Source organism: Prorops nasuta, unplaced genomic scaffold, assembly GCF_024137725.1.
Source record: "Prorops nasuta isolate Cenicafe-Biocafe unplaced genomic scaffold, Cenicafe_Pnas_1.2 PNAS00038, whole genome shotgun sequence".
NCBI lineage: Eukaryota > Metazoa > Arthropoda > Insecta > Hymenoptera > Bethylidae > Prorops > Prorops nasuta.
In genome coordinates, this window is record NW_027116835.1 from 772,488 (window position 1) to 800,315 (window position 27,828).

Sequence of the window (27,828 nt, forward strand, 5' to 3'; positions counted from 1 at the left end):
CGCCGGAGTGTGCTTCGGTCGAGTGTGGTGCTTGTCGCGCGTGGCGACGTATTTTTCGAATTAGTCGTCCCCGGACACTCCAGCCCCCGCACGCATTCTCTCCTCTTCACCCTGCTCATTCGCCGCGCGGCACAAGTGTCTTTTAACCTCCTCTTACCCCTTCCACGCAATCCGCGGCTCCACCTTCCCTAGCCGATCATCCATCCCCCCCCCCCCCCCCCATTCATATCTCTGCAACCACTTTTACTCAGCCTCATCTCTATATGTATATATACATCGATAAAACTCTTCTTCGAGAAGCTCACTTAAATTCCATCGGCTCTTACGTAATTCCTCAACTTATTTTTCGTCCCAAGACTCATGCAATTTCTTTCATAGATCTATTTCCGGATTTTCAACCCTTATCGTTTCGTCCTTTTCGCGACGAGTCCTTGCTTCGGAGGACGCCGCCCTTCGACTCTATTCCCGATAGCGAGCGGCGTTGTCCTTCGGTTTTGGCTGATTTTTCAGTGGCATTGATCCAAGCATCGGGGCGATTAGATATCGAGTCGAGGGGTGAGATAGCCAGGAGAGAGCGAGTATGTTATGTATATTGGGATAGTCGAGTATGCTTTCTGAGATTGCGAGTGTTGGTAGGTGGAGCTTGTCGAGTTGAGAGATGACGCAACGTGATCGAGGCTCTCGGAGAAGGAAGCCTCGCCCAGCAGCCAATCGTCGGCTTTTCCTCGCTCGTTCGCTTTTCCGAGGCGCCAATCCCCGTCGACGTCGACGACGACGACGACGTCCGCGTCCTTCCAAAGAACCGCTCGGCACTCGCCTCAAATCACCCACGCAGCTCCACTCTTCATCACCAGCGAATCTTTAACTTTCGACAATCTATCACGACCATCTTCCAAATCGTCATTCTCGAGAATTGCCGAACCACCGTACGTGCTTGATGCTGAATCTCCACCGGTTTTCAAAAAATAATTGTCCCCTCGCGAGAAATATCACGAGGAACATGCATAATGAATCTTCGCTGACAGCTATAACTTCAAGATGATTTTTCGATAACCTATGCAAGTGTATCATATATGGAATAGTTTCGAGATGATTTTTCAACAAAAGGAATATATACAAATTTATTATTATATAATATACTTCTGTATGTGCATATATATATATATATATATATATATCTATAGTGCACGAGTCAAATACATATGGACATTCGATGGTGGATATATTTAATGGTCGAGCAGCGAGTTATGGTAAGGATAGTGAAATCTTTTTCAGAGAAGGCAACAGTGCGAAAATTTCAGTCGTTGCACACAGGTATAAATGTTGAAATGTACTTGGGCTCGGATCTAGACGGGAGAGAAACTGCGTATTGCATATATAGGGTGTGCTTTACATGACAATCGTCGCTAAAGACTCGCGGTATTGTCCGCCACGTGCTGGTCCCAGAGTTCCTATGTCGGTTTAATTAAGTGTGAACCACAGGAGCGCGGATATAATACGCCTCACTTCATCCGATGATGACCAAGCGCGTTCGAGATGTCGAGATGAGAAAATAATTCATCTCGCTCCCTCCACCCCTCCCTCTCTCACATTTTCCCCCTTTCTCAGCCAAAGGTATTTTTTACAACGAAGAAGCGGAAAGATCGCAGCAAGCGACGATCGAGATGAGCAACTATCGAGGGACTATTTTCTGGGTCACGAGCGATTAGCGTGGAATAAGAATCGATTCTGTGATGAGGTACGCGGTTATCGAATCTCGTTAAAGTTGAAATAGTTGCTGCTGGGGGTGGAGGTGGGACAGATAGGATCTGGCAATCTTTAAGAAGACAGTCGAAGATCTTCTCTCGGGCGAGACACTCTTTTTCTCAATTCGATCTAATCAATAATAAATTATAGGGGGGAGTCTCTCCAGCGGTACATCCTTTTCCCCTAAGGCTAAGGTCTGACCCTCCCGCTCAATTGGTCCCAATTCTTAAAGACCTTAATTGGCGCGGAAAATTATACCTTATTTCAGTTACCCTCAACGAAAGCAGAAGCAGCGAGCTGAGCCCGCTCTCTCCTAGCTATAGGCTCCCTACAACTCCTGCTTTACGATTCTACTTCGAAGCTCCTATCTATATGTATATATATATGTATACCTATACATCCCATCGTCTTTCCTTTCCTTGCCATTCTATCATTCCGCTACTCGGATATTTTTCTTCCTTCGGCGTAATCGACCGAAATAACGCACCGATAGCCGATGACGAGGGGAGCTTTTCGCGGCAAACCAATATAAACGTCTTTAAGCCAAATTTCCTTGCCGCTCCTCGATCTTCACCAGCTTTTTCTTTATCGCGCCAATAGAATCTCGAACCTTGCGAATCCTTTTAATGTACACTTTTTTCAATTTATATAAATATTTCGAAGAGTAATCTTGCGTCTCGAGAAATTTTTGTCGATAATTCATCGAATCATTTAAAAGGATTGACATCGGCGAAAGAAATCCGATTGGCCAAGTTGAAATAAATTGGCGGTGTTGCTTGGAGGATTTTGCAGTGGACGACATGAAAGTGAGCGAGATATATATTGGTATATTCTAGGGATGCCCTCGCGCATCTATATAGGCGGTGGCCGTGTCTATGCGCTTATAAGAATACGAAAACAAGAAGACCGGATGACTGCTAACTGTTTGTTAGTCTTGGGTTTTAAAGTCCGCACGTCTGTCAGGCCCGAGATGTAATATTAGTGCTTGGTATATACTCAGACGTACTGCCAGTCGTCGCTCATTCACTCTTTCTCTCTCTCTCTCTCTCTCTCCCTATACAGCTCTTTAACTTTATCTATCCCTTCCTTTCCTAATATTTCAACCAACGAGCATCTTCGACCTCTCTTCGCACACACGCACCTTTTACCCTTAAAATTCTTCCCGATAACTTTCTTTAATGCATCTTATCTCGCATATACGATTTTTATATGAATTTATATAAATTGTTATATTTGCTCGCGCTAAACCTATTTAGGTATATCTGAAATTGTAATTCACAAATGACAAGAATCAGAGAATTTTATTTAAGGAGATTATTTATTCAATATTTTGGAAAACGAAGGGAGTATATAGAATGAAGAATTTTCTAGATGGCGACACTCGTACCTTTTGGAGGACTTATTCCACGCATAATATCGACCGTGCAAAGAAGCTTTTGCTTTATCGGTAACCGAGCTTTTTACCCTCCCACATACTTGAGTTCTACGGACGGTATAGGAGTCAGCCTTTTCCATCTGTAGGACACTCGTGGAGCTTGTGCATCTTCCAATAGCTGTCGCTTGCATGGCGGTAAAAACAGACGTTTTTAAACGACTTCCCTTTATACCATTCGTGTTAGATATTAGCTTTTTTCCCTTCCAGATAAATTTTTATAAGGTTTTAAGTTTCTTTTAATTAATCAACAATTTAACAATTGAGGACTCTCATATGTATATATAAAAGATTGTTGTTTTTTAGATTATTTGAATCTGGTTGGACGAGGAGTCGAGCAGGTGATCAAAGACAGAATCCTCGACAGGATGAGACGTCTAGACACCCAGATCTTCGTACAATTGTTGGAGCACTCGTGAGAAAGCGACGGGACACTCCAAATAGAGCGAGGAAATGCACTTTTGGCCTCGACCTCTTCAAACACAAAGGGATCGTACTCGTCTCGTAAAAGACACCAGACTTGCCAGACATTCGTTACGCATATTAGCCATTCCGTTCTTGCAAAATTGATATAAAAAATCATTCCTTTAGAAAACAGAATATACCTATATATAGTTATAATGCTGCAAGTACCTTAAGTAAGAATATATTTGGTACGAGTAAGAAATTTCAACTATTTTTGTCTATTCTTATAAAGAAATTACATGAATTAATGATAAAATTAGTATATGTTATTAAAATTTGACGAATAAACTCTCTACGTATGTGTGTGAGTTTGAGTAAGTTTTTATTTATTATGGCAAGACCAGATCTTAAATTTTATATTGCATTTGTGATAAAATTACCAACGAATGATCTTATTCGGACCCCAAATTTAAAAGCCTGATTTATGGCATTTTTTTCTTAAAGGAAAGGACATGCTTTTGAAACGGCTCTCCCCTAAACAGAAGAAAAGCAGATTTAAACCCCTGGTTTTCTGCCTGTTCTCGGTTTAAGCCCATTGCAAAAAAGGCTTTAGCTTTTGACTCGGGCCAGCATCAGGTGTGGGGTAAACTGGAGTCAATGGTAGTAAACTAAAAGGTTTCATTTTTTTCAATGTTCCCAATAATGTTAAAAACCTACAAATTATCGCGATACTTGCTGTCTATGTGTAGAATGTAATTTTTAATTACACAATACGCTAAAAAAACAATAAAGAACCATCTTCAATTTGTTACATTCAACACTAGTATACAATTAGTGGACTAGCACATATATTGTCGGCTTTAAAATATATTACAACTGCAACGTTGGATTATGTTGAAAAAAAAGCACAAAATGATTTTATATCTCATCAATGGACAAAGCAACAAATTGAAATATTAAAATTGATACGTGTTACCAAGGTTTTGGCCTGTCTTATCTAAAAATAAACTTTCGTGTACGTATAACTGTGAAAGAAAGATGAAAGGAACGTGATCAGCTGAAGAATATATATGTTTTGAAAAATACAGGAAATGTCGCGCAAGGAGTTTCCATTGGTTTCGGAGAAAAGTGGCTGCATTTCCGCGAGAAGATTGTGAAGAGGAGAAGGAGGAGAAGAAGGAAACGCATGGAGAGAAAACGAGGGATTCGCAGGGGTAGTCGAGCATGGGACGTGAAGAATGGAAGAGGGATAAAACGTGGATATTTGTGTGCATGGACGTGGAGGACGTAGATGGTACGTGGGCGGGCATTGGACCCCCCATGAGTCGCCTGTCTTTGGGGGCAACCGAAACATTTTTCTATAAACTCTACGAGAGACTGCACGCTCCTAAGCTACGCAGCTATGGTCGCTATTTAGACGCGAGTAGACAGCACAATGGGCCCTTTTATGCAGCGACATACACCATACACCGGATTCCCTCTGCCGCCTCTCACTCTCTGCAACTGGACACCACATTGCGCCAGCATTTCTTCTTCCCTTTGCTGATTTATACCCGCTTTGCTCTCTCGACGTAATTGCGGTCTCTCTACCACCTTTCTTCTTTACCCGATAATCCTTGGTTTCGATCACCACACAAATTTCCTCTAAAAATTAACAACTTTCTTTATTTCCAAGATTTTTAGCATTCCAATAAAATACTCGGTTTCGCTTTACGAGACACTTTGTTTACTGGAATTGGAAAAGCCTAGAGACTCAGGAGTATAGTGCGTAAAATAAATATACGACTGAAGGCCTTCATTTTATAGCGTTGTACGTGGGTGATAATTTTCACTCAAGGGTGAGTGTCATTCGATCATCGTCAAAGCGAGAGACGCAGAGGTTAATATTTTTGGAGAAAAGTGTAATAATGATTTACGATTGTTGAAATTTTGGTAGAAATTGGAGGTCAGGTTGGGATGGCAAGTGAATTTATGTGACCGTGTATGGTAGCCACCTACGTGGATCGCAATTGGTTTCGAGTGCAGGCAAGTTCATAGGATGCAGGCCGACGGCGACGGCGACGCGCGTCCAGACGCCAGCACCGCTTTCCCACAGTTAAGAAGGCGCCTGCCACCTCTTGGCGCCGCAACCGTCAGTGTATTCATCTCTCTCTCTCTCTCTCTCTCTCTCTCACTTTGTTACTTGTTCCACCATCCCTCCACCCATCCACCGTATACTCGGTTCATCTCCACTGTACGCCCACACTCAATTATCATCCCTGGCATAAACAATTCTCAAATTGTTTGCTTTTATTAGCCCCTGATCCACGCTATCCTCCCAACATCAGATTCGATGCATAATCAATAAGGTTTGATTTCAAGGACAATCGCAGAGGAAACATTATTGGTAAAATGCGGATGTTGTTGGGAAAAAGGAAGTCGTATACGAGCTTGGTACGATGGATTGCGACGGGGGGTGCCAATGGTACCATGCGATTTTTTCAAATTCCAGGCTGGAGCGTCAAGGGTTTCGGGCGCCTCTGGACTGGCCGCGCGCGCGTCTGGATTTCGTCAAAAAGAGCGCTCGATGCTTTCTTTTCTATAGTCTACGTCCCGAAAACACGTAACTATAAGACCCTGGCATCACTTACGTTCGGAAAGCTTTCTGTTTTCTTTGCTTTTCCAAACTACAAACAGAAATTATGATTTTCTCATCATCTATCTCAAATTTCAACCGAATGCAGAAAAATGTTTTCGAGGGAAAACTAATTTTTTAAATCATTATAATTATAGTGAAACGACTTGGCTTTTTTATTTAAAAGAAATCGAGGTTTTCAATTGGTTTGAATTTCTACTTTTCCAATTTAAAACTATATTCTTCCATTATACTTATTTGCCTTATGAGTTTGCGATAGCGATTTAAATCGGGCCACTTTATTTCGATGTACTCGACAACCGCGAACCCTTCGGATTGGTCAATGGTAAGATGTTATAGGCGGGACTCGTTTTCAATTCTCCGCCCAGAATTCGTTGAGCGTTATGGCTGATCCGCGACATCGACGGATATACATCATGTAATATCTTTTCTTTCTCCTAAATAGCGTTTTTTTACAATACTTTTATATCATACTTCCTCTGTCAACGTTCCACCGAGCTTCAATTTCGAAAAAATCTTTTCTCTTTTTTTTCATACGAGTCTTCGATTAAGGACTCAATAATTTTAAAATCTTTTTCCACTAAATCATATGTTAATTTCTGTACACGACACTTGTTAAAAAACATCGTATAAGATATTTTATTTTCTTATCAAACTGGATACACATCATTTGTGTGTGATTTTCTTTAGAAAAATGTTCACCCCTTTTTTGATAACAATAAGTTAATTTGACATATTTCGAGCTACGCGTAAAATGGGAAGTATGTGAGTTTTTAAAAGAAAAATCTAATTGTTAAAGTGGAGTGTGTAGCGTTGGAGGATATATATCTCTGGCTTAAATGGACCTGTACGTGGGCGTGACCACGATTTAAGGTAAAGCACAGTTAGGAGCACACGCTCGTGGCAAGTCTACGCGTTGCATGTGTGCGTGAGAGGAATGGAGCACTTGACTCCCTTGAAAAGCCAAAGTCACATTACGCATCTTGCCCTCCGACCTGACAGTTGGACCGTGACAGCGGCCGCGTGCTGCCGGTTTTGACGTCTCGTATCCATTTCGGAAAACACGATCTGTGGCTAACGACCCTCCTCCTATGGTACTCCCTTGACAGTTCACGTGATACCGATCGCCCCAGGATCATTTTGCTGATCACTTGGAAATTCAGTGCTGCGACTTATGCAAAAACAAGAGTTTCTCGCGTCTGATGTTTCACATTTCAAAGTGTTTACCAGAGGAAATTAAGTACCGATCGAAACGTGCAAGTGCAAAATTTCTACCTTTTAACTATCTGGAGCTTGAGGAAAGAGTGATGAAACTATCGTTTTCCTGGATGATTTAATTCTCATTTGGATCACAATCGATCTTGGATCATCAATAATGCATTAAATATGTTGTCCACCGCAATAACCACTCCATTCAGTGTTCGTGACATTCTTAATGAAAATCATCAACTAAACGAAATGGATTGTTTCCCAGTACCCCATCATCTTCATCATCATCATCATCATCACCATCACCAGCAGCAAGAAAACCAACAGCAGCAGCAGCAACAGCAACAAATCACTCACGATTATTATCCTTCTTACGTGACCGCGGAAAATAATTGGATGACCGAAAAATTCAAGGAGCAAAATCTACCTTCTTATCAAAACTACACGGAGATGAGCCACGTTCACCAATTGAGTCAGGTTCTTCCACCTTACCAAGAAGCTGCGATCATCGAGGATGGTAAGTTTCAATTTTCATCTAATCATATTATATAACATTTCAATGTGTGATAAATTTCATACTGTATACATGGAGGCTATTTATTTTTAAAAATCAATCGCTTTAACGCTGTATGCAATTTAATTTCACAGGCAACGTTGTGACTTCGAGTAAAACAGAATTGCGCAAAAGTCAATCGGGTAAAAGGACGAAACGGAAGCCAAGAGTGTTATTCTCACAAGTGAGTATCGCTTAAGAGAAATATGTCTAAATGTTTGAGCCAAAAGTATATACATAAACCGTGTCACACGATATTTCTTCAGAGCCAGGTTTACGAATTGGAGCAAAGATTCAAACAGCAACGCTATCTGAGCGCACCGGAGCGGGAAATGTTGGCGCAGACCTTGAAGCTGACCAGTACGCAGGTGAAGATTTGGTTCCAGAATCGGCGTTACAAGAACAAGCGAGCGAGGATCGAAGATTCGGAGAAGCTGCAGTCGCAGAACGCGAAGAATCAATCGTTGAAGAAGATAGCGGTGCCAGTTCTGATAAAGGATGGTAAACCGAGTGTCCTACAAGAATCGTACAGCGCGCCATATTGGACAAATACTCGTTCGGATCTGGCCATGGCCATGCAGCCGGACTTCCGGTTGGACACGAGGGCCAGTCCCGACTTCCGCTCGAGTATGGAAATGAGGATGGAGAATAGCGTCAGTCCCGAGTTCAGAAACGACTCGATCGCCGAGGTAAAAACAACACTGACCCCGGACCTTCATCAGAGACAACACGTTCACTTCAACGATTACCGATCGAATTTCCCGGCGGAGATAAGATCATCGACGCTTCACGATTGCGACAGGCAGATCAAACTCGAATACAAAACATCGTCCAGCGAATCCTCCTCCTTCGCCGATCTCAAAGCTATCCCCGAAAACAAATCTGTAATGGAGATCTCAAACGGGGACTACAACTACTCGAATTACATCAATCCAACCAATTACCAAATGCAATACGTCAATTATATGGAACAAATACCGACGGAACAGAGTCTCCAAAGATTATGGTAAGACGAGACTCTAAAACAATAAAAGTCCTGTTGAATTCTTCTCATTGTCAATAGTGTAAAATTACTCTTAACACGTAAGTTTTCTTTCTCTCTCAATTGTAATATTATATGCGTGATAAGTAGATGTAAGGTGCGTGTCTTTCCATGAGAGACGCAAATATAAGCTACGTTGCTTCATTGTCTAATATAAATAAGTTTGAATATTTAACTTGGCAGGGACGTGTGAAAATAGTGCTTGTAATTATTTTCTCATTCTTTCTTCTTAACCTGATCTCCAAATGAAAGTTATACGAGCGTGCTAAGTTCGCGTCAGTGTGAGCGTATGTCGATAGTATAATAATTTAGCGAGGGTGGTGGACCACGGTGTGATTCTCATAAATTTCATTAACGGAACCGACGGCAGGCGCATGTGAGGCTTGGGACTCGTTAAGGCGATACCAAAGAAAATATGGCGAAATGGTATTTATAAATAGGTGAGTTCTGACGGCTTGAGCAAAGCCATGGGTGCCTTTTAGGTTATCGCGCAAGCACGACGGGTCATCTGGCAGTCAAGTGTTCCGACAGTGTAGATTAGAATCGGAGCGCACCGTGTAATCTTGTTCATGAAGCTACTAGCACCGTAAAGAGTCATGGGAACACGCTGATAAAACCTCGAGATCCTGCGGGGCGAGTCGATCGGTTCCCCTCTATTACGTGCTATATTAAAAGCGAACAAAAAACTTGTACCTACGAGCTACCGAGTATCAATTTAACATATTGCGTGCCAAATTTATTCTCTTTACATTTTTCTTTCGGTACAATAAGAAAAATATTGTAATTTGTTGATTTATATGAATTATTTTTATAGGAGACTTTTCACTTATAATATATACCCCAAAATATATATATACGTGAGAAAACATCTATGCTTATCTCCGTAGCTACTAATCATGTGTTGAAATTTTACACAAGATCTTTTCTTAATGTATACCTTAAGAGACGTAATGTACATGTCATGTGCAAAAATTCAATCTTTTTAATAATTACGGAGAGAGATATCAGCATCTTCTTGAAGTTATCCTTTGGAATTCTTTTAAAACCCGGTGGATCCTTTTTATTGTTAAAAACGTATAATACCTAAAACGCTCGTGTGATCAATTTGTTAAGTTGAACATTAGTGGTATAAAGGTACTTATTATAAAGTGCTTAAATAATGATAAATATAAAATCTATATACTGTCTTTTATACACACGTACACTGATGACGTGGCACGCAATGTGTTAAGAAGCATATTTTTAAACAATGTTATATTCATAAAAATATCGAAATTATGCGACTAGTCTCGCTACCAAATAAATAGCATAAGCATAATCAAAGGTGCAATGAAATCTAGGTTAAACGAATTAGATTGTATCTCGTTCCTAGTGTAAGCGTATATGTACTTTACATTGTAATTAAATCGCTGCTATCTCTGAGCCAAAGACATATAATAACGAAATAAATATATACATTAGTGTAATGCAAAATTTCCAAGCATACATCCTTCCGTCCTCTTAATTTCAGAAATTTCTTCGATTAAGCTAATAAATCATAGCTGTGTTCATTTGATGGAAAATGTCCATTGTAGAATTTCCTTCATAATCGATCAGTTTTTTACGCTTTATTGTGAATGTAATCGATGCATCATTTAATCCAGTGACTACATAGAAGTCGCCATGCGAGGCCATTACGAGCTCATATATTTACATAATCAATCATGGAACATTAAACATTGAAATTCGATCTTATTTGCCTGCGATCGTGAGGGAGCAGCGTCTGTGGTAGCTTTATCGTAAAGCAAATCGAAATAACATGAAAGACGACCGAAGACTTTTAAAACCTGCCAACTTATTGCGCCTGCGACCTAATTATACAGATCTGAGAAATGCATTAATAATTCAACGGAGCTATATACCTGACCAGATGGCTAATGAGTCTAGCTATCTGGAGAAATGAAGAGATAAAAAGCTCCTTTTTCGTAAATTAATATTTGTTTAAAATATTTCTATATTACCACAGCGATTTTTTCTAATCACAAAGAGAATTTCATGTTATTGTTTTCAAAACTGATAGATAGGCCAATGAGGCTTTCATGATCTGAAAAAAATTCAAATTTTTCTTAATTTGCTTTTTACACCACTTTTATCGTTATACAAATAAACAATTAGTGCACAATACTTACCACACCAAAAGTTTCGAGGGAGAATTCGTAAAATTTTCCACCATGAAGCGTCGGCGGCTTGCGTGCACGAAGAATACAAATCATCAGCGATTTTGCCCATTCGGGAGGCAATTCGTACCAATTCGATGAATATATTGCATTATTTATAGCAATACTCTGAAAAATTGTACAGTTTCCTTTAGTGTCGAGAAATTTCCACGGTGATATTAAATTTGTCAAATCTTTACTTCCTGAATCAAACATTCCCCAAGAAAACAATAGCAAAACGCTAGCAGAACCACGGCACACGCGTATATAATAAAATGAATAGTGTTAAGATCTTCGCCGCTCTGTGTTACCTGAATTCATGAAAAAGGACATATTATATACTTCACGTTTGCTTCATTTTTAGCGATAATGCGATTGGCACCGTTAAAAGTTGATATCCAACGATGCAAAGAGAAAAAATAAGACCCAAAGTTTGGATAAACATAAGAGAACTGAATGCATCTCCTAAAATCGTGGCCATTCTAGAAAATTCACAGCTAATTAAATTCTTTATATTATATATATATAGGCCAATTTCTAAGATTCGAATGGAGATTACCTCAAGAGATGCGTATGACGCTCTATGAGACTCCTCATTTTACGGTAATATTTGTCCTGGTCTGTAGGCACTCTTTGTATGCGACTGTTCAACACTGAGAACTGGCCACAAATATAAAACGTCAAGCTGACCAAAAGGCTGTCAGCTCCAGTCGCACCGACAGTAAGAAATGTACTTGCCGGTATTAAGCAAATGCAAAATATCACATAATTTTGCATACCACGAATTTCGTAAATTGGATATATCTCCAATGGTATTTCGTACGGTAGACTGCAACTATTAAACTCTAAATAAATTGCATAATTAATAAAAGAGAAAGTAGTCGTAATAATTGCTTATAGCTCAACGCTTCAATCGGACATAACGGAGGAAGCAACATCGCATATACTATGAATAAAACTGTAATTAATATTACTTGATAATATGCACCCAACGACTGGTTTGGAGTAAAACATCGTTGGTACCAAAAACAATGACAATGCAGAAGACATGCTGAACATTGTTGAAAATATATTATAGAGAAAGACTGTCTCTCTCTCATCGTTGCCTTGAAACAATCCTTGCATGACGTTATTTCTAACGGTTGACAATAATGGTAAGAGAAGACTCATTTTCCATCGAAACATTAAAGCTTTCAGCACTATCAGTAGCGTTGGTACGAATAATGTTGTATTTATCATTGTCTTTTCTAAATCGTTCAGATTTTGAATTAACGTCACGAACAATAGCAATGTGAATATTATAACGTAAGAAATGTAGCAGAAAAATCGTCTATCATCGTTGACTTCTGGCCAGAGCCCAGAAAATCCCAGAAGGCGCTGACTCCAGGACAAAACATCCTTGTCGTAGAACCGAGATAAATTAATCTATGGTAACAATGGTTTTAACAACAAATTTACTAGCTTGTTCGTTTCAGTCAGCGATAAAACATTATAGCTTTGCTCAGTTTTTTAATCATCCTATAAACTTACCATTGCGATTTTTTCTTTCTTTTCTTTAACGAGTGTTCACAAATGAATATCGCGAAGCAACTATTTCGTAGCAATATTTAAAATCAATTGTTAATTTCATTTGTATATTGGGCTAACGTTTTTGCGCGTAGACTGTATTTTTCGGAACTGATACTGTGCCAGTTCAGCGCCGTCGAAAAGTTGCTCGCTGGGATCAGAATCTGCGATCGATAAAAGTTGTTCTAAGTAGCGTTTATGTATTCATTTCTGTCTACCAATGGGCGGCTATTACCCATCAATTTCTATAATCTACGCCTAGAGGGATCAAGTTTTAGTTGCTGATGTTTTCCTAATAGTCGCTTATCACGCAAGTGTATCGCCGTTACACGCGCTCTCCAAGGACTTCTTTACCGGTAATATCTACACGTGGAATTATAATAAAAAGTGAAAGCTTTCACATCCGTCATTCGCTTACCTTAGCATTGTTTCTTTGTGTTGTATTCTTCCTTTCAGAAATATATCCGTTTTTATTTCAGTATGACAAGATCCATCGGAGGAACACCATTTTATCGCTAAAGGGGTAAAACTTGTTGAGGCTTACGTTATAAAGATTAGTGAATGGTAATGCTCCGCAATAAGAATTTACTCTGCAGCGCTTGCTTTTATAAGGTATTTTATGTGACAAAAAAAAATCAAATGTTACGGAATAAATAATCTTTCGCGAAACATTCTTAACAGTTACCACTTTCTTTTCATACCATCTAATGTGTTTTATATACAATTTTATTTTCACTAAATAAAACCTAAAGACTAACATTATTTTGTTGATCCTGAGACAGAAGAAACTATTCATGATGGTGTAACGTTTATTATAGAGAAAAAGCTACACTTTTTTTCTTTGGAATAATGTAAGAAAATGCATACTTTTGAACATACAATCATCATAAACTACTAAATTACAAGTGTACAATCGGAGTGTAAAAAAACGTACATACTTTTTACAAGATTTCCCTTTGTTTTTACTTTTTCTACGCTCCTCCCCATATTTATTGCTGTCATCGGTACGACAGGCATATGTGAGCAACGGTGTAGTTACAAACATCGTAATATTATTGCTTAACAAAAGCAAATTATCTATTATATTTAAGAAACGTATCGTTTAGTTAAAAGTAGACAAATAATTGCGTTTAGTACGAATTAAAACGTTGTATTGTTCTTCCATTTTTCAGAACATTTTATTCAATTTCTACACACACCACAAGTCTGGAAAGGTACAACCTGGAAGGAATGCTCGTTCATTTTTATATCAATTTTTATTGTTAAATATCTTCAATTAGAGATTCTGGGACCCGAAACAATTTTGGCAATAAAAAAACAAACAGCCAAAAGTTTTATTTTTTTTCCTTAAAATAGGTGATCATTCTGTAAAGATCTCTCAAGCTTTATTACATATTGGTTAAAATTTATCTATCGAATTACATACAACATTCATATACATCGTATACCGAATTGGCGACTCCCAGGTTAACCAGAAAATAACATTAAAAACCAAAGCTGATTTTCTTGGCCTTTTATCTGTCAACTGTTTTTCTTGGCCTTTTATCTGTCAAGAACACTACACAGATTGCCTATTATTCATTCATACTTACAACTAGTCTCATAGGTACTATTAATTAATGTTATATTTATTAAGCAATTATTTACATCGTGATTTAGCATCGTGTTTGTTAATATCGTAAGATAAGTTTCAGTAATTACCTATAAACAGAAACTTATACCTCTACAGCTGTAGATTTAGCCCTAAAGTTGATGGTATACTGTTAGAGTCAGAGCCTTTAAAAATATTATGCCAATCTTTGTTGTCAATGCAACTCTCCTTCGGTAATTAATGTGTAGCACTACACTTTACTTTAAAACAGTCATTTTAACTATTTTGCTGACAAAAAATCAATTATTTTACACTGTTATAAATATACAATTGAGAGTGATAGCTTGTATAACCACAAGTGCTAATGTTTATCCATAAATTATATATATATATATATATATATATATATATATATATATTATATACCTAATGCACTAGTAGTAAAAGAAGTTCTTGTACCGTAATAATGGACCACAGAAATTCCAAGAGGCCAGTGTCGATAGAGTTACATATACGGTAATTCCAAATAACAACACTGGAGCTACAGTCTTTGTTCTTACATTACCACATGTAAGAAGAGAAATATCTGACTATCAGGTAGAAGAATTTTACTTCGTATCATGCTTGCATTTTATCATTACGACATGCTTTGCAATATATTTATATTGCCACTTTCAGCTTCATCTTCATCTTCTTCCTGAAAAATAAATTGAATAACGTTTAATAAAAAAGAAATCTTTTTATGTCAGCTTCAAATTAAGACATACATCGTCAAACCCAAAACACGTTTCCATTTCTTTTTGCAATTTCGGATTATTTGCATTTTGAGATGAAGATTTGGTCGAAATGCCAGGTGAAACTGTTTCGATTTTTAACTCTTCCATTTCAGTGTCCTCGTCTTCCATATCATCTTCCCCCGTGCCAGTTACGATTCCACTTTCTTGACTCAGTGGATCCTGCATTACTAAATCTCCATCCTCACTTGCCACTACAGCCATCTGTCAAAAAAAATTAATCTTAAATATCGTGTGTGTGTGAGTGTGTATATATATTAGGGTGGTCGTTAAAAAAAATTTTTTTGACGGATCCCCAAAAACCACTAGTATTTGATGAGAAACTACAGTGATTGAAACCTTTGGCCTGATAAATGATGGAAACACGTGCCTCATTGCGATCAAATATAATTTTCGAAGAATTTGACAGTTTTTCGCAGATAACTCATTAAATATTCGATTCTATGAAAAGATGCATATAATCTTTTCTCTGAAGAATTAAATTCTACATAATAAAGGTTCTATACATTTTTCTTCTAGAATGCATACTAATCGAGATATTCCTGAAAAATCGATCCTCTTTTTCGTTTATACACATTATATTGATATGTTTATATGAATAATTATTTTTAGGTTACCGTACAATAAACATATTTTATTAAATTAAGAGAAATAAAATGTGTAACTACAGCGAAATAAGAATAACTACTCATATGAGCATGTCAATATAATGTGTATAAACGAAAAAGAGGATCGATTTTTCAGGAATATCTCGATTAGTATGCATTCTAGAAGAAAAATGTATACAACCTTTATTATGTAGAATTTAATTCTTCAGAGAAAAGGTTATATGCATCTTTTCATAGAATCGAATATTTAATGAGTTATCTGCGAAAAACTGTAAAATTCTTCGAAAATTATATTTGATCGCAATGAGGCACGTGTTTCTTCCATCATTTAGCAGGCCACGGTTTCAACCACTGTAGTTTCTCATCAAATACTAGTGGTTTTTGGGGATCCGTCAAAAAAATTTTTTTTAACGACCACCCTAGTATATATATATATATATATACGAATTATCTCAACATATTTATGTAATTAGTTACAAAATTACCTGATCATTTCCTTGGTTATCGGCCAACTGGATTACTTCAAGCACGACGTACTGCTGTCCATCACTTCCTTCTACAGCCATCATATCGTCCTCGTCCTCTTCCTCATCGTCTTCGTAACCTTTAAGTTTACTAACTAAATCTCCTGTTTTCAGAAGATAAACACGCGGATAATTAGTCAATGATCTATTGACAGATCATATCGTAAATTCCTTGTGACTTTTCATAACATGCAATTGTAACGTATGATAAGATCCAGAATCGTGTATGCTTTTATCCTGAACTTTTCTATAAGAATTAATAATTTTAACATATTTAAGGCATTCATACCAGTCATGACTTCCACCCTTTGGCCATCGATTATCTGTATTTTTTTCTGTCTGCCTATCTTGAGAGCCTGCTGCTTTTCTTGAAGCGACGATTCCGGATCGTGAACAGCCATGTGCCGAATAAGATTTCCTTTATGCCTACAGTTAAAATGCAAGTATAGTTTACTTTGCCGTGACAGTTTTCTAAATTCACAAATTTTTTAAAATTACCTAAATGGTCTTTCACATTCGGGACATTGATGTGTTTTTTCTTGAGGTGGTGGGGGAACATAGGAGGGATTGTGGTACAAATTACAATGACGCTTAAGTAACTGCTTTTGCCTAAATGATTGAAAACAGTGGTCACACTGGTACGGTTTTTGATCTGTATGAATAAGCATGTGACTTTCTAAATGACGCGCAGATATGGATGCGTACGGGCACAAATCACACTTATAACACTTTTCACCCTCGTGAGTTTTACTGTGCAGCTTATAGCTGTACCTGCAAAACAATGAAAATGCTTGTGTAATCTTGTCTAACGCTATTGAAACAATAAAGATACTCGCGCGACTAATCAGTAATAACTGTTAATATTTTTTTTAGACATCAAGCTAAAGACTTCCAAAACATACCTATCAGGAAAAGTTTTTCCACAGCGTTTACATTTCAACGGCTTATCCGATGTGTGCAATTTCTGAACATGGATTCTAAGATCAGTTTTCCTGCCACAAGTCGTCGGGCACAGCTCGCATTGGAATACTGGCTTGTCGCCTACTATAAAATATAAATTTTTTGTACAAAACTGTATCTTTGCCTTAATGATTATTATGATTGTTATTTTCATAATTATATATAGTATCAGAACAAACCATTATGAATTAACTTATGAGCCTTTAAACTATTGGACTGTGTAAAACGGGCTTGGCAAAAGTCGCATTCGTAAGGTTTTTCTCCCGTGTGTATTCGTAAGTGTCTTTTCAATTTAAAAGTATCAGGACTTGCATATGTACAATGTGGACACTGAAAGTGTATTATTAGTTTAGGATTTTCATTTTAAAATAGGTTACGCTGTAATATACCTGATACGGCCGTTCTCCGGTATGACATCTAATATGTCGCTTCAGTTTAGACAACTCAACCGATGCGTAGTCGCATTCGTGACATTTATGCGGTTTTTCATGGGTGTGTCTGTATCGGACGTGTCTAACAAGCTCACCTATATAAATAAAATGAGTCTTTTAAGATTCCACTGTGTTATTTGTAACAAAAAATAGAGAAGAAATGCTTATTTACCAGAAGTTGTGAATGCACTTTCACAAAATTTACAATGATGAGGCTTTGTTCCAGTATGAGTGTTCACATGATTCTGCAGAGATGCTAAAGTTTTAAAACCTCTTTCACAAACGCTGCATTTATGCGGCCTTTCCTCAGAATGAGATTTCATGTGTCGAGAGAGAAGATATCTGTGGCATACAAAAATTTCAGGAAAAATTTTTTTTATAGAAATCATTTGTAATTATTCAAAATACCTTTTTGGACTTGTATAATTACAGTAATTGCACATATGAGCCTGAGTTACTGTTTGCGATTTCTTTGGAAGGAATTTGATAATTTTGGTCTTGTCATCTTCCGTTTCTGACTCAACTGCAGCTTCATTATCCTCATTATCTTCAAAATCATACACAGTAAGATCTTGCTCCCCTTCACCATCTTCCCCTTCTACAACTTCTCCTTCTGTAACTTTACTCTCCTTTTCCTCTGTTTCTGGTTGCTGCACTATTAATACATAGCTTACTTCACCAGGATTAGTTTCAGAAGGTACAATAGTTACAGTTTGATATGCATCACCAGAATTAATCATGACTTGATTATTTTCACTGTTTATTACATTAGCCTGCTGGAATAACCAAGTACACAGATTATGAAAAATATTTCACTTATCAACTTAATAGAGATAAATCAACTTATTATTTTCAAGCTTACTTCTTCATCATTTTCAACATTGTCAAGCTCTTCAATTTCATGATATTGTTCCTCCTGAATCCCATCATTTTCAGTTTGTACATCAGATTCTTCAACCTCTTGAATCTGTACTTGTGTCATTACAGGAGTATCATCACTACTGGCTTGATAATAATACTGTCCAGTTTGGTCAACAAAGTAAGTGCCTCCTTCTTCACCTCCAGATAACCCTTCAACTTGTTGTACTATATAAAAAAATATATGGTTACACAATGTTACAATTAAATTAAGAGGAAATAAAACTACTGACACTGCATATGTTGCAACTGCTCGCCCTGTCCTCCTTCGATTTCCTTATTAAATGTTTCCAAATATGTTTGTATTTCTGTAACAGACTCCTGCCCATCCTCCAACTTTATAGTAGTAGTTGCCATGACTGTGTCTTTATTTCAAGCAGAAGAATACTTTGTCAACCTGAAAAGCATTTTTATTAGTAAGAAACATTGTAGAATTATTGAGATATTGCAATAGGATATAAACACCTCGCAGTAAAGACTACAATAATTTCATACATAGCATAAGTAGTGAAGATATCCACCATGACCAAGATAGTGTTTGTGGGGAATTAAAGAAAAATCAATATTCACAGAAAAAAATTTGACTGAGGTAGGAGAGCTGTGGTAAGTTTAGCATCGGGTACTAGGAATGGTAAGCAAAAATAAGCTTCCTGGGGCGATAATGGATGGATCAGCGAGGAGGATTGACTTGACAGGATGCAAGATAAAAAAGCGGGATGCACGCGTCCGAGGAACGCCATAGTGCTGTGGCATAGAGGAATGCTTGGATGAACGAATGGGTGACGCCATAGGTGAAGTCCGAAGTGCAAGCCAACAGCGAACCGTTGGAAGAACGCGTGGAAATGCTAGCACGCACTCAGGCAGGACCTGGAGGGCACCGTAATCGCGGTCTCTAGTTGAGCACAAGGACACCCGAAGTTGCGCATTCTGTCGGGAAGCTTTTAAGACAACACGGATGCTTTCGATTTCAGGACACAGGGGGCATTAACGACAAAAATTTCAGAAAATTATCACTGTCGGCGCTGTCATCAATATGGAGGACGCGCCCGGAACTCCCGGAAGGAATGTCGCCCGTTTTTATCTGTCCTGGGCCAACAACTTACCAGATTTTTGCAGAACAAGAACAATCAAAGTTGCCAAGTCCACCATTTTGAATAATACCACACGGGAGATTGCTTACGGATTCACGGTTATACAATAATTCCACGTAAAGCCGAATTCGTTCGCGCGAGGGCGTTGTATAAGACAAGATTGGCTGACAAGATGGCCGATCCGACTGCAAAGTTCAAATGTTGCGCAGTGTCAACTGCGCAACAGAGTCTCCCACTCCTTCGATCCTGTTCGTCTTGTTTACAACACATATATATCACCCTTCCTCCCCTCCCACTTTTCATTTAGTCAAAGATACATTTGGTTTGGTCTTTTCTACTGTACTTCTGTCTCTTACCTCTGTCCTTACTGACTAACATGCATTTTTTTCTCTCATTCTTCAATACCCCTCTGTCATCCCTTCCTTTTTCTCTCTCTAGATTTCCGTACATATATTTATATATATGTATATATACAGCACATATGATCACATATCCCTCCTTTCCTTTCGAAGCTGTGTAGCCTGTTCCTGTATACCACAGAATAGTAGCTCTGGGCCCTCTGATAGCTGTTTGTAATTGCACAGTAATTTCCAATTGGCTATAATTATATCCAATAAGCAAGAAAAGAATTTGAATATCTTTGTCAGTGTAACTCATTTGCAGGTATATTTGTAAAAACTTATTATTGAATAATTAACAACGGATGTACGAATAATTGAACGTTGGAAAGAGAAAAACTTGTTCTGTATGATTTAAAACTCATTGAATTGGGCGGGAAAAATGATAACAATGTAGGTCAATTAAGAAAAGCAAATCATTTTCCTTTTGCGATGTCCATATAAAAAAGAAAACTCGACCATAAAAAAAACTTTCAAAACAGTAATTGAATTATGTAAATATAAGAAAAGAATCGTTCATTAGAAATTTAAAGCTTATATTACTTTCAGTTTTAATATGATTGATCATCGTCGATGGGCTGCTATTAACGGCGTTCAGATTACAATGGCTTTATTATCGTTCATTAAAAGCGATATAAAAAGCAGCAGCAGTAATACTGCAGCTAAATAGCTACTCCGGTGGGATCTGTGTGATTGGATAAGAAAGAGGATAAGAAATTGTGAGAATGGTGGGATTGCCGATTGTGTTGCTAATTTAAGAGGATTCCCCACGCATGCGTAAGAATTTGCCTAGTGTAGTGGCGGGCGGGTGAGTGGTACCGGTGGTGGGGTGGCTTTTCTTTTGCATTCGGCTTTGCCTCGCGGCCGCCGGTCAAAGTGTCAATTTTCAAGAAAATAAGGCACTGGCTGGCACTGACACTGGCAGGTGTAGTGGTTTACTTTTAGTTCATCAAAGATGGAAGCGCACACTGAATTAATTGCTGATCTTCGACAGCAATTCTTTAAACAACTCGATGAAGAAGGAGCACCTGATTCCAGTATTTATCTAATATTTATTATTGTATAAATTTTAAATAAGTTGTTTAAATCAACGCAGAACGCCTGACATTAACATATGCACAGCAAAAACATATCCAAAGCCTTTATTTAAATATGAGCAAAGGCTCTTTTGTATTCCTCAGAGCAAAAGTCATTATATTCCACTTTGATCATCACCTGACTAATTTAGTCGAAGTAGCATTTTCTTACATAATTGATAAGATTGGAAACAGAACGAACAATGAAAAATATCACCACATTAAGCTACTCTCATTTTTATGCCATTATTTAATATTAAATTAATATAAAAACATTTATAGATAGTTTAATATTTGTTTAGAAGGCTTCCATCCTGCTGATATCGAGAAAATTAAAGCAAATGATGATTGGTTAAAGAGATTTTTGGAACATCACGAAAATAATTTGCAAGAAGCCTTCAAAATGCTTTGGGATACCTGCTCATGGAGAAAAAAATTTGGAACTAATGGTAAATATCTATTATTTCTTGTTTTATTAAAATTTGTATTGACTATTGTATCTTTTTTTTTATTTTCTTATTAGAAATAACAGAAAATACTGTTAGAAGAGATTATTTGGAGGAAGGAGTAGTATTCAGTCATGGAAAAGACAAAGATGGAAAGAAGCTTTTTATAATTAAGTCAAAGCTGCATGTTAAGGGATCAAGGGATTTTACAGAATTTCAAAGATGCGTTGTTTATTGGTTTGAAAGATTAGAAAGGTATGATCTTTTTTTTATAGATATGACATAGTTTATCTTATCTGATATATTTTTTCTTAGAAGATTTTCTAAACTAGTATCTAATGTCTTAATGATTTTGCAATTAAAATTGAGCCTTATTCATACAGATTAAATTTAATTTTATTTATTTCTAATATATTTACATGCCATTATAGGGAAACTAATGGAGATCAAATTTCAATTTTCTTTGACATGGTAGACAGTGGCCTTTCAAATGTTGATATGGAATTTACAAATTTCACAATTAATTTATTTAAATATTATTATCCAAATTTTCTAAATTATATTATAATTCTTGATATGCCATGGATTATGAATGCAGCATTTAAAATCATAAAATCTTGGCTACCTGCAAAAGCAATTCCTAAAATAAAGTTTGTTAACAAATCTAATCTTAAAGAATACGTGCATCCAAATGAAGCACTTAAATGTTGGGGAGGTAATAATGAATATGTATTTACTTTTGTACCAGAAATTCTACCAAACTCTGACTCTATGGTAGATGGGAAAGTAGAAAACAAAAAAGTAAACATTTAAATTATATGTATCTCTTATTACCATCAATAATAGTTATTTGTAATTGTATAAAAAAATTGTCTTTCTTTTCAAAGGTACATTTTGCAGAAAGTTCTCCAATGACAGAACAAACCTCTGCAGGATTTAATGAAATGAATGGAGAAGATCGCTGTAAGTGGTTCTTTGCCAAAATTTGTGAAATTTATTAGTAATATTTTATTATATTTACAGTATTATCTGTTGAACATGATGCCATAACTTTTAACAAAGAAGGAGATGAAATTATTGGAATAATCAATCTTAAAAATATTTCTTTGGATAAGCCAATATCATTTAAAGTATGAATTTGATTGTTTAACCTTTAATTATTGACACTATTAAAAAGTAATACTTCCATGGATATGGTGTGTCATAAACTACTTTATTTTCGAGCTAACATTGTCAATCTTGAATTTTATACAATTGAAAACAACACTTATTTATATATGGGTAATATATGGATAAAAAAAATTTAGCAGAGATAATAAACTTATATTTTAATAATGCAGAAATGATCCTAGTATGTAAAATAGGAGAAGTATACAAATTTCAGAAATTGAGAATAGAGAGCAACAGTTAAAGCTCCTTATCCATGGTTTACAATTAAAGTAAGCTTTTTGAGGTATTTTTACAACTTCTTATGTATTTTTAATTTGAGGTGTACTCTTTAGGTTAAAACTACTTCTCCTGAAAAATTTAAAGTGAAACCTAGCTCAGGAATATTAAGCCCTTTGGAAAAAAAGACTGTTACAGTAGTATTACAAACAGGATATACAGTTCGAGGATTTTTGCACAATGATAGATTTCTAGTAATGTGTCTTCCTGTAAAAAGTCCTAACATAACAACAAAAGATTTAGCTGCCTTGTGGAAGGTAAAATATAATAACTATTCAATTAAATGATATATAAATAAGATGATAACGAGTTCTATATTTATAGAATGAAAAACCAGTTGAACAGCACAGATTAAGTTGTTATGATGGTACAATTGATGTTACTGACCAAAAAGTACATTCCTATTCTGTTAGTGGTTCTGCTGGATCAGAACGTGCAACTGATGCCTTGCTTAATAAGGTACTTCTATAATAGTGACATAACATAGAATGTTATGTGTATTAGTTCCAATAATGTTTTTAATTAACTTTTGACATCTTTTTTTTACAGATTACTCGATTGGAAGACCACTGTCATAAGTTATCAATGCAGCTTGTTACGTTAAAATATCTTATTTTACTGTCCCTTATACTAACTGCTTTAATGGCCTCTGCATTTTGTCACATACATTTTATGAAAGAGTTTTAACTTTAGACTTATTTAACTGCCAATTTCATAATGTTTTGCTATTTCAATGCTAAAAGACTCGGTCCGCAGAAGCTGTATAAGCCATATTAAAATAAGTAATGGGTATGTGGTGAATAAAGAGATATTTAAAAAGCCTTTATTAAATCTTGTTAGAACATTTTATTAATGTTAGTTTAATTATCACTTTTGGTATTATAAATCGGTGGGTTTATAGTATTTTACTTTTTATTAAAACAATGTAAATGTTAAGTAAAATATATTGTTTTCTTATTATAAAGAATGTATGTACAATTGTTTATTGTTATTTCTATACAATTGTTCCAAAGAACAAGAAACAAGCTTAAAATCACGCATATTTGCAATATTTTTGCTTACAAATAACATCTTTTAAGGACACTGTAATGTATAAGAAACGATTTTGTATACAATGTTAATAAAGCAAAATGAATTAAAGTATGCAGTCTCATCCCTTATAATAAATTATATTTTAGCAAGATTTTAATTGAAAAGTTGATTGAAGTATACTATTGGCAAGAGTATGATGATACCGGTAAAGGTGGAATCTCGCGGCGTGTGGGTTGACGCGCTGCTGGAACGGTAGACCGGTAGACGACTAAACACAACGCGACTGACACTACTGACAGTACTGACAGACTGACAGTAGTGACAGTGGACTGTGGAAGTAGGGGACCTGTATCAAACTGTTGTCCGTGTCGTCTGTAACGGTTGCGTGAGTTGCGTGACTGTGTCCAGTGTGTGTTGTGATTTGTGTATCCCACTCACGCACGACACGACTTCATACACCAACTATACTCTCGCGAGTCGCGCGGCGCGTCAACCTACAAGCCGGGTCGGGCGGGACCGCCGTGAGTGGCGTGAGTATCATGAGATTCCACCTGAACCGGTATGCCCATCAGCCATCAGTTGTACCCGGTATACAGCCTTGGAGCTTGGTGTAATAAGTAGGGAACGACAATTGTCATTCGCGTTTTGTGGTATGGTAAAATTAAGGAAGGTGAAGCAAATGCAAAGACTATGTTGGTTACGAGTCGGTGATGGGTCATCATGATCGTACCGAATACAAATGATTGAAGTGACAGTCTTTGTTCTTGTCAAGTATCGCGTTGGGTCTTGTAAATGTTTCCTGCCTTTGTCTTACCTGAGTGCTGTCATAATATCACATTCATTTAATGATTTAGGCAGTTAAGCACTGTTAATTGGAATTTATTTTTTTTTTTTTGTGTCAGTTTGATTTGAGAAGTGTTTTTCATTTGAATCAACAATAGCGTGGAAGCTATGTTTGACTTTTTTGAGGCCTATATAACTCTAAAATGTGTATACATTCATTCTCTCTCTCCAATATAAGGTATATATATAACTTGACCCTGAGAGTCATCTGAGTGCTTTTCATTTTCACTTGAAATCTACAGCACATAAATACTATATGATCCAAGTAAATAGAGTGTTATTCATTAAATAAATTGGTCGTATTTATATACACGTGAATTTTAATTATGTTTAAAGGTAAAGCTGTAAAAATTTCTCAAAGCTTTTTGCAAACAAAGACTGATCATTATATTAAAAGTGTGGCCTGAATATGATATCTTGACCAACATGATATATAAATAGAATAAGAAATTTAAAAATAAGAAAAAATGTTGCAGATAATAGAAAAAGAAATTCAAGAAGCTTTAAGGAGGTTGTATTATGTTGGAAGAGCAGGTAGTATTTGATAATGTTAATAATTATACTATATTTTATCAATTTTAATGTATTTATAATGCAAGCATTGATTTTCTCCGTCTCTCTGTACATATATATGTATACCATTTATATTTTTAGTTAATGAATACGATAGTGATATATCTTCTGATGAATTAGCAGAAACAGAAGATGGTGTTCCTATACGAAAATTATTTATTAGTAATCTGGCTGAAAGGGTTAGTGTCTTTATATTTTTATAAACACAAGAATATTAACAAGTTTCTCCCATTGATAATAATATATTAGATAGTTTTCTATTATTTTCAGACGACTTACAAAGATCTTGAAAAATTGTTTTCTCGCTATGGTACTGTTGAAAGCTGTTACTTGAGAAGAAACAACAATAAAAATAATTATGCATTTGTTACTTTTGCAAGTGTGAAAGATGCACAAAGGTACGTTAATCTACATAACATTTAATTTTTAATATATATATTAATTCATATATATATTTCTAGAGCACAAATAGAAGGAAATAAGAATCAAATAAAATTACATAACAGATTTTTAAGAGTTACTGCTGCAGATTCATGGCATCAACCAGATAGCATAGAAAATCAATATGAGCCTCCAAACAATAAAGATTCAAAATTAGAAAGAAAATTATCTAAAGAAAAACTTAATGAAGAATATGCACTAAATGATATTATGAATGATGGTATTCATGCTCTAAATGATGATTGCTTGATACATATTTTTTTGTACTTGCCAATCCTAGATAGAATAAAAATAGAAAGAGGTAAGGATATTGTGATTTTCTCTGTAAGCCTTATAATTGTATATAAAGAGCACATAATTGGTTACTACACTTAATAAATAATTATTTCCAACAGTGTGTAAGCGATGGAGGAGTGTTAGTCAAGAATCTTGGAGATGTATGAGAAAATTAGATTTTTCTATTACTACTTGGGGATTTCTATTAACAAATGAACTTAGATTTATCAATACAGTAAGTCTTCGTAAAGTACTTCTGAGATGTGGCCAATATTTGAAACACATGGACCTCTCCTTGGCACCACCTATTTTAAGTAGAAGCACTCTAACCATTATTGCCAAGCTTTGTCCAAATTTGCAAACATTAGATGCTACTAGTATCATTCTTTCTGTATCTGGTTTAGATACTTTAAGAAATAATTGTCATGATATTACTAAATTAAGTCTTGGCTCATCAACATATGCTTGTGATAAGGATTTGATGAAATTATTTGCTAATACTAAAAAGCTGAAGTACCTTCTTATTAGCAACAATGTGTTGTCAGCTGACTGTTTGAATAGTCTTCCATCAGATACTTTAGAAGAACTTAGATTACATGAGTGTCCCAGCATCCAAAGCTGTTATCTTTCGAAAGTAAATAAAAATATTTGCTGCAATTTTTAAAAAATATTGTACATTTTAAGATAATATTATTGACTTTTTTTAGGCTTTAACTAAACTAGGTAATTTAAAACATTTAGTATTGGATCATTGCACTCATATAGATGGACGTGTTATGGAAGCAATTGGAAGATATTGCACAAATCTGATAAAATTGGAACTCACTAGAAGCCCTAATAGAGTTATATCTAATGACATGATGCATATAACTCGACTGGAAAATTTGAAAACTTTAATATTATATAAAAATGAGACTGTAAATAACGAGTTCCTTGAAGCATTAGCAGTCAGATGTAAAAATATAGAATATCTTGAACTAAGCGGTATAATTTTTTTTTGAAAATACTGAATTATAATTCTAAAAGCGATTGATTTATTTATTTGCTTTTGTTTTGCAGGTTGTACTAATGTCACTGAAACCTTACCCATATCAAAGCTACCAAAACTAAAAATACTGAGAGTAAATCAGTTACCTATAAACGACGAGACTCTAATGAATTTGCATAATATAAAACATCTGGAATGTCAAAAGTGCCAACGAATTGCATCTCAGGGTGTATATACAGTGGTTCAACAGTCTCCAAATATGGAATTGCTGGATCTGTCAGGATGTTTATCTGTTACATTGGGCGCTCTTGAAAAAATTTGCGAGTTCACCAAATGTCGAACAAATAACGTAATATTAAAGGTTTATATTGGTGGTACATACATAAAACCGGAGTTCACTTTGGTATCTCCGTATTTGCAAATAGTGACAGTTGACTTGTCTGAACATCCAATCAATGAGCGTTTAATCATTTCTTATTTACACGATCACAATGTTTCTCGCCGGTTACAATTTGACAGCGAAGATGACAGCAGCAGCGACGATTAGCATTATTTAGTATTGCAATTAAAAGGAAAGAAATTACGTTATAATGAATGTTTTTTGTTTGC

At 36.2% G+C, this 27,828-nt stretch overlaps 4 protein-coding genes across 13 annotated transcripts; 2 read left to right on the top strand and 2 right to left on the bottom strand.

The window, feature by feature from the left end:
* The first annotated feature begins 7,604 nt into the window (after positions 1–7,604).
* On the top strand, positions 7,605–9,040 carry LOC136783912 (homeobox protein Nkx-2.5-like). The gene is made up of 3 exons (XM_066744278.1): positions 7,605–7,944; positions 8,076–8,164; positions 8,247–9,040. Exons 1-3 carry the CDS (start codon positions 7,605–7,607, stop codon positions 8,988–8,990), a joined length of 1,173 nt encoding a protein of 390 aa, XP_066600375.1. The 3' UTR covers positions 8,991–9,040.
* Positions 9,041–10,981: 1,941 nt separating this feature from the next.
* LOC136783895 (odorant receptor 9a-like) lies at positions 10,982–12,872 on the bottom strand. The gene is made up of 7 exons (XM_066744241.1): positions 12,748–12,872; positions 12,192–12,642; positions 11,777–12,062; positions 11,600–11,699; positions 11,418–11,528; positions 11,191–11,346; positions 10,982–11,105 (listed from the first exon to the last, which is right to left on the bottom strand). The coding sequence occupies exons 1-7, from the start codon at positions 12,748–12,750 to the stop codon at positions 11,055–11,057; spliced, it is 1,158 nt and encodes a 385-aa protein (XP_066600338.1). The 5' UTR covers positions 12,751–12,872; the 3' UTR covers positions 10,982–11,054.
* Positions 12,873–13,574: 702 nt separating this feature from the next.
* On the bottom strand, positions 13,575–19,880 carry LOC136783941 (transcriptional repressor CTCFL-like). Of its 4 annotated transcripts, none has more exons than XM_066744316.1 (13): positions 19,713–19,880; positions 18,843–19,006; positions 18,554–18,777; positions 18,100–18,467; positions 17,864–18,033; positions 17,650–17,786; positions 17,440–17,590; positions 17,203–17,344; positions 16,799–17,071; positions 16,590–16,726; positions 16,262–16,404; positions 15,142–15,372; positions 13,575–15,071 (listed from the first exon to the last, which is right to left on the bottom strand). In XM_066744316.1, the coding sequence occupies exons 2-13, from the start codon at positions 18,964–18,966 to the stop codon at positions 15,012–15,014; spliced, it is 2,160 nt and encodes a 719-aa protein (XP_066600413.1). In that variant the 5' UTR covers positions 18,967–19,006; positions 19,713–19,880; the 3' UTR covers positions 13,575–15,011. The 4 variants fall into 4 exon arrangements, with proteins under 4 accessions (XP_066600413.1, XP_066600418.1, XP_066600417.1 ...); XM_066744321.1 differs by having other exon boundaries at positions 16,262–16,380; positions 19,713–19,879; XM_066744320.1 differs by lacking the exon at positions 19,713–19,880 and adding an exon at positions 19,105–19,602.
* Positions 19,881–20,224: 344 nt separating this feature from the next.
* On the top strand, positions 20,225–27,772 carry LOC136783942 (putative RNA-binding protein EEED8.10). Of its 7 annotated transcripts, none has more exons than XR_010824352.1 (13): positions 20,225–20,363; positions 20,648–21,135; positions 21,477–21,623; positions 21,698–21,875; positions 22,052–22,421; positions 22,508–22,583; positions 22,644–22,750; positions 23,123–23,323; positions 23,391–23,525; positions 23,616–25,119; positions 25,418–25,475; positions 25,596–25,693; positions 25,768–25,889. XR_010824352.1 is itself a non-coding variant. In XM_066744323.1 (9 exons), exons 3-9 carry the CDS (start codon positions 25,409–25,411, stop codon positions 27,764–27,766), a joined length of 1,842 nt encoding a protein of 613 aa, XP_066600420.1. In that variant the 5' UTR covers positions 23,758–24,748; positions 25,001–25,206; positions 25,278–25,408; the 3' UTR covers positions 27,767–27,772. The 7 variants fall into 7 exon arrangements, 4 of the variants coding, with proteins under 4 accessions (XP_066600420.1, XP_066600422.1, XP_066600421.1 ...); XR_010824353.1 differs by having other exon boundaries at positions 23,616–24,715; positions 25,768–25,882; XR_010824351.1 differs by lacking the exons at positions 25,596–25,693; positions 25,768–25,889 and having other exon boundaries at positions 23,616–25,206; positions 25,278–25,418.
* Positions 27,773–27,828: the final 56 nt, after the last annotated feature.

Coding starts and splice junctions, on each gene's coding strand:
- LOC136783895 (XM_066744241.1), bottom strand. Junction 11,700..11,776: donor CGTCATACGCATCTCTTGAG/GTAATCTCCATT, acceptor TGAATTTTCTAG/AATGGCCACGATTTTAGGAG. Junction 11,529..11,599: donor TTGGATATCAACTTTTAACG/GTGCCAATCGCA, acceptor TCATGAATTCAG/GTAACACAGAGCGGCGAAGA.
- LOC136783912 (XM_066744278.1), top strand. CDS start 7,605: ATGTTGTCCACCGCAATAACCACTCCATTCAGTGTTCGTGACATTCTT. Junction 7,945..8,075: donor AGCTGCGATCATCGAGGATG/GTAAGTTTCAAT, acceptor TTAATTTCACAG/GCAACGTTGTGACTTCGAGT. Junction 8,165..8,246: donor CAAGAGTGTTATTCTCACAA/GTGAGTATCGCT, acceptor ATATTTCTTCAG/AGCCAGGTTTACGAATTGGA.
- LOC136783942 (XM_066744322.1), top strand. CDS start 25,409: ATGTTGCAGATAATAGAAAAAGAAATTCAAGAAGCTTTAAGGAGGTTG. Junction 26,866..26,938: donor AAAGCTGTTATCTTTCGAAA/GTAAATAAAAAT, acceptor GACTTTTTTTAG/GCTTTAACTAAACTAGGTAA. Junction 27,216..27,290: donor AGAATATCTTGAACTAAGCG/GTATAATTTTTT, acceptor TTTGTTTTGCAG/GTTGTACTAATGTCACTGAA.
- LOC136783941 (XM_066744316.1), bottom strand. CDS start 18,966: ATGGCAACTACTACTATAAAGTTGGAGGATGGGCAGGAGTCTGTTACA. Junction 18,778..18,842: donor GCAGTTGCAACATATGCAGT/GTCAGTAGTTTT, acceptor TTTTTTATATAG/TACAACAAGTTGAAGGGTTA. Junction 15,072..15,141: donor CGTGTTTTGGGTTTGACGAT/GTATGTCTTAAT, acceptor TTTATTTTTCAG/GAAGAAGATGAAGATGAAGC.